Source organism: Hevea brasiliensis, unplaced genomic scaffold (genome assembly GCF_030052815.1).
Source record: "Hevea brasiliensis isolate MT/VB/25A 57/8 unplaced genomic scaffold, ASM3005281v1 Scaf298, whole genome shotgun sequence".
Lineage (NCBI taxonomy): Eukaryota > Viridiplantae > Streptophyta > Magnoliopsida > Malpighiales > Euphorbiaceae > Hevea > Hevea brasiliensis.
Window position 1 is genome coordinate 87287 of NW_026614804.1, and position 9495 is coordinate 96781.

Consider the following 9495-nt stretch of genomic DNA (forward strand, 5'->3'; position numbering starts at 1 on the left):
ATTTGGAATGGATTCAAATTTTAATCAGATTCATATTCAAACAAGATAATTTTCATAGCTACCTTATCTATAGTCATCCCTAACTAGTGTGTGATTGCCTTTCACGTTGGGATCCTCTGGTCATTTTGGGTCTGTTTGCATGAGGGTGAAGGAGGTATAAATAAAGGTAAAGAGGGATAAGTAATTATTTTACCCATGTTTGGAAAGAGGTAAGTTAATGAAGGGTAAGGGTAAGTAAGGGTAAGCCTTACCCTCCCTTACCCCTCAAATCCCAATTTTTCTTACACCCCTAATTGGGGTGTAAGCAGTGGGAGATGAGAGCTGAAAATTACTTTATTTTTTATTTTCCTATTGTGTCATTAATTTTTTTTATTAAAAATTCAATTATACCCATTAAAAATAAATCTAATTTGCCAATACAAACAAAGGTTTTAACATAAAGAGACAATTGAAAATGCAAATTATTCATCGCCAAGCTAAAAGGCTTCAATTTGTATATTAAAAAAAATAAAAAATAAATTTCATCTAATAGAAAAGGGTATTTTTATAATTCTAATAATTATTTACCCTTCTTTCACATCTTTCCAAACATAAAGAATATACATTATCTCTCCTTACCTTTTCATTAATTTACCTCTTTTCAAACATAAAATTTTTTTTATTATAACCCTCTTTACCCTCCCATTGATTACCCTTGCCTCATCCATCCAAACAGAGCCTTCGTCCCCATCTCCAAGGTGCCCAATCAAAATATAAATAAATAGCTTGGAGTGTTTACTCATCACTTGTACTCTTAGGAGTGAAAACAAGAAACCATTGCAGAGAAGAGATCAGGTAGCATGGCAGAGGAGAGAGGTAGCATTGCCTTCTTTGCAACCTATAAACCACCGATGCAGCTGGACATATTCTCGTGTCCGGTTTCACCGACGTCCAGGCACGATGAGCTACACATGACTGACGGATTGTCCTACAATTACAACTGCCAAGTCATTCCACCAGAAGCTCTCAAGACGATTATCAAGCGCCCAAAATTGGCATCCGAAGCCAGTGAAGCCGATGTTGATTCAGGTCGTCTCTCAGGCTTGGTTTTCGTCTCCGAACGAGATATGAACCTTGAGACGCTTCACATTGCTCTTCGCTTCACTGACAAAGTCAAAATCTTCAGTTTCGCTGATGTCTACGGCACATTCAGTGATGTTCGCATGGAAGACAGTGGTTGCATTGCCGGTGGTTATAAGGTCGGTAATCGTACTATCGATCATTCTCTCGTCTATGTCACCACCAAGGACCCAGCAAAAGATCGTCGTCAACCCTGGACTGTCGTTTATAAAACCAATCTTAAGACCGGAAAAACTGAACGCCTCACCCCAGCAGGTTCATTCTTCTATTATATATATATATATATATATATATATATATATATATATATATATATATATATATATATATATATATATATATATTCATGCTTTTAAAAGAGGAAGCGAAATTTGATTTTCTCCTCAACAGGCGTAAGTGATTTAAGCCCTTCTGTGTCACCATCTGGAAGAAAGGTAGCGGTGGCGTCATTCCAGGGAAAGGGTTGGAATGGCGAGATTGAAGATCTACAGACTGACATTTTTGTGATGAACGTAGAGAAGCCTCCCTTGGAGCGAAAGGGAGTTATAAGAAATGGTGGGTGGCCAACATGGGGAAGTGACAACGTCATATTTTTCCATCGAAAGGTTGGCAAATATTGGGGTGTGTTCCGAGCCGACATTAGCAGTGGTGAAACAGTCCGTGTGACCCCGGACGAAATTGATGCAATAACTCCAGCAGCCATCAACGCCACCAAAGTGGCAGTAGCAACTATCCGAAAGAAATCAAGCTTTAGTGACGTTCGTGAAGTAAAGCAGTATCGACATATTGAGATTTTTTATTCAACTTCACCACAACAACCCATACAAATCACTCAGATAACAAGACCAAAGGCTGACCATTTCAATCCCTTTGTCATAGATGGTGGGAAGCGCATAGGTTACCATCGTTGCAAAAGCGACCTTCTCAAGGTTCGTACTAACTAACGAATGATTTCTTTTAAATTTTGGCAATATATGTTTAATTTAAGATTGTTAGTTGTGCAGCATGGAGACGATATCCAAAGAAATTTCCACAAGCTCCACTCCCCACATCCAGACGTAGGACTTTTTAGGGTGTCGGGTGTATTTCCAACATTTTCCAAGGATGGCTCCAAGCTTGCATTCGTTGACAACGAGTTCAAAGCCGTGTGGGTGGCCGATAGTCAAGGATTGCGCATTGTATTCGAGGTATATATATATATGTAGAAAAAGAATATGAGTAATGATATTTATCATGGACATAAAGTTGATGATGAGTTTTGTTTTTGTAGAGGAAAGGCCCAGACAACATCTTCTCACCAGTTTGGAACCAAGATCCACAGAAGGATATACTGTATGTATGCATGGGACCTTCTTTCAACGCTGGCAAAACATTGGAAATCTGCGCCATCCCCAATGTGTCCAGTGGTCAACGGCAGCGTCGAAAGCTCACAACAGGATTCAATAATGCGTTCCCATCCACGAGTCCAGACGGTAACTAACTAGCTACCTTCCTATAATCGTTCCTTGTGTTGAATTGCTTTGCAAATAAAAATTAATTATAATAAAACATGCAGTATGTATACACTCATCTCCTCCTTACTGAGCAGATTGATATGTTGTTCAAGAATTGGTTGAGGACACGGTTTATCCATTAATGAATTTAGATATATTCTAACTTAATGATGAGTACCACCACAAGTTCAATTAATTCACCGATCCCTAAGCAACCCATTAGCAAGTCAGTTAATCAATTATCGTTTATTATAATAGATTATGCTTTGTTTTGAATGACAAAAGGCGCTTTGTTATATTATAGTTTCTTAATATTTTTATGAATGGTTTGAAATTCGTAATAGGAAAGAGATTAGTTTTTCGATCTACAAGAGATGGAGGGGAAAATAAACACAAGAATCTATACATAATGGAGGATGCAGAAGTAGGGGAATATGGGAATGGCAAAATAACAAGGCTAACAAATGGGCCTTGGACCGACACACATTGCCAATGGTCCCCAACGGGAGATTGGATAGTATTCTCATCAACCCGCGATAAGCCTAAAGATGCACCAGAAACTGACAATTATCTCGACCCAGGATACTTTGCAGTGTTTTTAGTAAAGGCCAACGATCCATCAGTTGTGGTAAGAGTGATAAAAAGTGGAGATGATCTTGCAGGGCATGTGAACCATCCATTCTTCAGTCCTGATGGAAAGAGCATATCTGTGACTGCGGATCTTGCCGCAGTGTCTATTGATCCAATTTCTTTACCTTTGTTCCTGCACTCTGTGAGGCCTTACGGAGATGTCTTTACTGTCAATATAGACCCAGATGACATAAATAAGAACAAGGACGTGAAAAAGTTCATTCGCATCACACATAGTAGATATGAAAATTCTACTCCTACTTGGACCAAGTTCGCAACTGAAGATCCAAATGCAACATGGAACCTACTTTTAAAGGATCCCTACACCCCGTCATGCCCTTATGCATATCCTGATGGAGGTGAAAGTTGGCATATGACCGGCCACCTTTGCATCCCAAAAAGATGTTGTTGATTACTTTTATGTCCTATCTACATAGCTTGTTTTCATCTAGTACGCTTTCGTTTCATGTTCCAATAAATGTAGACCGACCCACGGCTACAAAATTGTATGCTTGTTTTTAAACTTGGTTTTTTGTTTTCAAAATGAAGCTTATGAATTGCTTTTGGACGTGTGCATTGTGTGCATCCTACCACACTTTAATTAACTAACTGGAATTTCTTTAGAGTGCCTATCTTCACTTCACATCTCTACTTGAAAATTTAACTCTTCTCTATATTTATCATTATATCATACTAAAAGTTCGATATTTTTTTTCCATCCAAGAAATCATAATTTATATATAAATTACAAATATTTCATTTGTAATAATTAATTATCTGCATAAACAAGTTTAAGCAAATATTTTTTTTATCTAACATCAAAGTTTGAGTAGTTTAAAAAAGTAGTTCATATCTAATATTAAAAACAAGGAAAAAGTACACTTTAGTACCCTATGGTTTCAATGTTTTATTAAAAAGGTTTGAGGTTTTATCTTTTGAACTTAAGGACCTTAGGTCTAACTCCGTTAGCACTGAAGGGAAAAAATGCCTAAACAGTATTATTGCTTGCTGACATGGCAAAATTGCCCGATGCAATTAAGCTAACGTGGAACATAGCTTAATGATGTGGCACATGGGTTGCACATATTGGCATATTAAAAAATAAAATAAAATAAAAGCCAAATTACCCAAAATCCCTAATTTAACTTATAATTGACATTCACAAAATAGCAAAATAAACCTCAAAAGCTCTCAAATTGAAGTCTTCAATTTCATGATCACTAGCTTAATCAGAGGAGTAGAATACAAGGGTAATTTCTCCATAATTTACAATTACTGAAGTGGATAGCTTGTCACTGTTGTAGGTAGCCCTCTCCTGTTATTCCTTCCTTGTGACAAAAGGTATGTTTGTGCACTATTTTACTGTCGAGTTTTGGGTTTGGGTAAATGGGCAATATTTGGATGGTTTGGATATGGTTTGAGGGAATATCGGGTTGCGAGTATGTCGGGTGGTTGTTGTGCATGTCGATTTGGTGGTGAGGTGATAGCCTTTGTTGGGAATGTTGGGATTGATATGTAAATGGGAAGGACTGGTCGAATGGGTTTAGTATTAGCTAAAATAGAGTGATTGTGCTGTAATGGTAATTGAGAGATTGAAATGTTATTAACATTTTCGGCAACCTGTTGCATGAGTGCTCTGTTTTAGCAATTGTTATGTATTAAATTTTGCTTCATAATAATTTTGTAAATTGGGGTGCTATGGATTCTGCATGCAATTTTAATGGATTTAGTTTGGTAATTGCATATTACTTGTCAATGTTTTGGTCTTGTATATCAAACTGTCAATGGTTTATATTATTAAGATTTGTATATGTTTCGTGTAATTATCAGGGTTAGATGACTAAAAGAGTAAATTTTGCAATTCACTGTGGAGGGAAGTGGCAGTCTATAGATACCATAGTGTATGATGGTGATGAAGTCATATACCATGATGCCATTGACATAGACTATCGGTCAATGTTTGAGATGCTGGGATATGCAAAAGAATTAGAACACAAAAATGGAGCACATATGTGGTTAAAAATTTATGGGTTGACAGGACCAGAATCTTATGAAGAGATATTGAGTGATGTGAAACAAGGTAGATTACAATAGAGGGAAGGGAGACATTGAGGTTTACTTTGTAGAAGCAGGCTTACCTATTATTGTGTTTGATGGTGTTGAAGTTAGGGAGTTTCATGCAGATGGGAGAGATGGAGATTTAGAATTAGGACAAACTGTTAAAACTGGAACTGGGGATATAGAAAATGAAATGTGAGAGACAATTGAAGTGGGAGATGGGGATAGGGAAAATAAGAAGGGAGAGACTAATAAAGTGGGAGTTGGGAATATGGAAAATGAGAAGGGAAAAACTAATGAACAGGGAGATGTTGATAGGGGTTTTGAGAAGAGGAGTAGGTGTAAGATCTTATCTCATAATGGTGTAAATGAACATGAATTATGGAGTGAGGGTTCAAATGGTAGTGATTATGAACCTACTAAAGATTTATCTGTGGATTTGATGATAATGGCTCTAGTTGTAGTGAAGCTAGTTGGCTTTATGATGATATGGAGAATAGTGATGATGATATATTCATGAATGTACCATGTGCAGATGTAAGTAACTCTCCACCTAAAGAAACAAGTAGAGATTATGGTGAAACACATAGAGTTCATATTGATACAATTGACTTACAAGAAGAAGATTTTGCTGAATTTAATGAAGATGCTGAGTCTAATGAGGACTTACATAGCCTGCAAGGTTCTAAAGATGAGCAAGAGTTTTATCCAAATTTTGATGAAGTCGGTGGTTTGAAAGATCCACAACTATGTTTGGGTATGAAGTTCACTAATTGCTATGTGTACAGGAAGGCATTAAAGGAATGGGCAGTCAAAAGAGGTTTTGATTATATGTTTGTGAAAAATTCAATCACCAGGATAGCAGCCGTTTGTGAAGAAAAATGTGGCTTCAGAATTCATGCTTTGAAAATGGGGAAAAGTACATCCATCCAAATTAGAAGTTTCAAGCCAAAGCATGAGTGTCCAAGGGATTTCAAAAACAATTTGGTGAATTCAAAATATATATCAGACAAATATATGGATGACTTGAGAGACAATCCAGAGTGGGAGGTAAATGCAATGAAAAAGAGGATCCAAAGGGAACTTGGGGCTGACGTTTCCATTCATTCATGCTATAGGGCTACAAGGAAAGCTAAGAAGTTTTTATTAAGGGATTTAAAGCAGCAGTACACTAGGTTGCATGACTATGCTGCCACTATTAGGGCAACCAATCCTAGTAGTTATATGAAAATAAAGCATGCTCCCATGCCTAAACATATATATGAAGCATCAATAGCAGGTGAAAATGTAAATGAAGAGTAAGTTGAAAGTAGTGTAAGGGATTTGGTACCTGTGTTTCAATGCATGTATATGAGGTTATCTGCACAAAAGCAAGGATGCTTTGGTGGGTTGAGGCTAATAGTTGGTTTAGATGGATGTCATTTGAAGACATGTATGGGTGGACAGTTGTTGTGTGCTGTTGGAAGAGATGAAAATGAGAATTTATTTCCCTTTGCCATTGCTTATGTTGACATAGAATGCAAAGAATCATGGTTATGGTTTTTAAAGGTACTATTTAAAGATTTTGGGCATCCATCTGAGACAGGTTGGGTCTTCATTTCAGACCAACAAAAGGTATGAGTAATTTATATATGACTTGTTATTTAAATTTAACATTTAAATGAAACTCATTTTAAATACCTATACCACAAGGACTGGTAGAGACATTCTAAGAGCTTATGCCTGGGGTAGAGCATATTTATTGTGTAAAACATCTTTATGAGAATTATAAGAAGCTGTTTAGAGGATTGGATTACAAAAAGAAGATTTGGTTTACAGTTGGAGCCTGTATAGAGAAGACTTTTGAGTATGTTATGACAAAATTAAAGGAATATGATGAAAATGCATATGAGTGGTTAATGAGTAAGGATCCAAGATGTTGGGCAAGGGCATTTTTCTCTACCAAAACAAAATGTGACGCTTTACAAAACAATATCAGTGAGAGCTTCAACTCATTGATAAAAGATGCTAGAGACATGCTAATTTTGAGCATGTTTGAGTGGATTAGAAGAAGGCTAATGAAACGCTTCCATGTTAAATACACTGGAATGCAGAAGTATAAGGGAGATATTTATCCAAACATACAAGACATTTTAGAGAAGAAAAAATATGAGGCCAGAAATTGATTATGTGACGCCCCTTACTCGTCTACTGTATAGCTAAGCAAGAAGTGCCACATTCGGTGCCGGAGCACCCTTTCTTGTTTTATCATATCTATTGTAAACTTTTAATATCATTTAAAAGTAGTAATCCATGTGTAGAATTTTTTTTTTTATAACTTATTTCTGTGGAGACCCAGACAGAGCCTCCTTTGTTTTATTAGCATTTGGTGGGTTCCACTAATTTAACATGTTCATATTAATTTTCACACATTTCCATATCATATTCTATTTTACCATTTCATTCGTAATTATTTATGAGATCTCAAAAATATTATCTATTGCATTCATATAGAAATTCATAGATAATAAATTACAAGTTTACATTACAATCTCATAATAGAATACATCATGTGTTTACGTACAATGAACAAATAGTACAAAATCTAGATATACATGGGCCCTACCAAAAAGAAATACAACTGTAGAGGTGACTAGTAAGCACTGGCAGATCTGATCGATCTCTGTGTGAGCACTACTACTGCTGTTGCGGCTGGTGGGACTGATCTTCAGTACCTACGCGATGGAAAACCAATGCGCTAAGCATAACGCTTAGTGGTGCATATTTTATAATAACAATAATTTAACAATTGAAATAATAATTGCAATTCATAATTTCTGGGTCTTTTACATTTTTATTGCACTTTGGAAACAATAAAAATTATTGGGATCTTTTCTGCTTACTTATTGTATATTCAGTATTAATTAATTATTATTAATGCCCAAGAAACCTATAACAGACTATAAGAGCTGGATACACGAGAGTATACGGGTTAGACAATCATATGTCTACCCTGTATATATCTGTCAGGCACGAGGACAGCTATCGGGCACGAGACCCGCTATCAGGCTTGTAAAGCCAGAAATAAAGCAGGCACAATGGCTAGTAAGTAGGCATATAGCCTATAGAACAATCATACAAGACATATATTATCAGTTCATGATTTTCTCGGTCAGCAGTACTGCTATCCGTAGTCCCTAATTTGTATACCAATTTATCCAAACTAAATAAATAAGTCTAGGTATACTATGGGCAATTAAACATTTTTAATTATTTTAGTACTATTTACTGTCACTATTTTCTGGTACTGTTTAGTGGTACCATTAATTTCATATAAATAGGACATTAGTCACAATTTTACATATCCATATCATTTTTAATATTTAATTAGCCTTATGAGTATATTAATTACCATGTATAGCATTTTTCCCATGAACATTTTTTTAGGTTCATTTTGATATATTATCTTTATCTAGGAATATGGCTAGGTTATGATGTCTATTTGATCACACTTCCTTCATAACAATTGCTCCTCTATGTTTAAAATTGAATTTTAGTTTTTGAATTACTCAATTCAGTGTTATAGAACTCAAGTTATGGTCAAAATACCATAATTGGTCCCTTTGCCTCTAAGCTGTCCAGAATTGACAATTCCTGGTCAATAAATTTTAACCAGTCATTTGATCATTTTTTGATCATTTTTAGACTTAGGTTCCTTTACAAGATATGTTCCTCTATGTCTTAGGGACTCCCAGGTACAATTTCATAAATTTTCAAGCTTGGTATAGTGAGTTATGGTCAATGTATTGACCTGGACTCTTAATCCTATAAAGGCAATAGTCAAACTTCAGTGCAGTATGTTTGATCCTCTTTTTAGGGTCTTTACACTTAGAATTTGACAAAGGTGTCGAAATCAATGTTGTAGCCCTACGTATCATGTTTCCAGATCATATTGGCACATCTCAAATGAAATTTCCTAGTGGGAGTTATGGCCAAATGAACACACGGGTATCAAATGGCATTTTGGGTTCAACTTAACATTTTCCAGATTTCAATTTCTAACTTTGGCTAATATTTTCCCTAGGATGCAATGGGTTTTGGAGCTTCGTCAAAACATAAAAATTGTTGAGCTATGTCTTATAAAACTTTTGGCACTGGTTTCACTCAATTTTCAACTTTGGAGACCATGTTATAGCGTTTTTTCCAAAACTGGTCA

The 9495-nt window shown here is 35.9% G+C and overlaps 1 protein-coding gene across 1 annotated transcript; it reads left to right on the plus strand.

Moving 5' to 3' along the window:
• Positions 1-703: 703 nt before the first annotated feature.
• Positions 704-3865, plus strand: LOC110637235 (uncharacterized). Its single transcript, XM_058141980.1, has 5 exons — positions 704-1374; positions 1510-2048; positions 2124-2306; positions 2390-2591; positions 2957-3865. The coding sequence occupies exons 1-5, from the start codon at positions 840-842 to the stop codon at positions 3652-3654; spliced, it is 2157 nt and encodes a 718-aa protein (XP_057997963.1). The 5' UTR covers positions 704-839; the 3' UTR covers positions 3655-3865.
• Positions 3866-9495: the final 5630 nt, after the last annotated feature.

Bases quoted from the DNA above. Each gene is read 5' to 3' on its own strand.
- LOC110637235 (XM_058141980.1), top strand. From the start codon at position 840: ATGGCAGAGGAGAGAGGTAGCATTGCCTTCTTTGCAACCTATAAACCA. The intron at 1,375-1,509 runs GTTCATTCTTCT...TCTCCTCAACAG, and splicing joins TGAACGCCTCACCCCAGCAG to GCGTAAGTGATTTAAGCCCT. The intron at 2,049-2,123 runs GTTCGTACTAAC...TTAGTTGTGCAG, and splicing joins GCAAAAGCGACCTTCTCAAG to CATGGAGACGATATCCAAAG.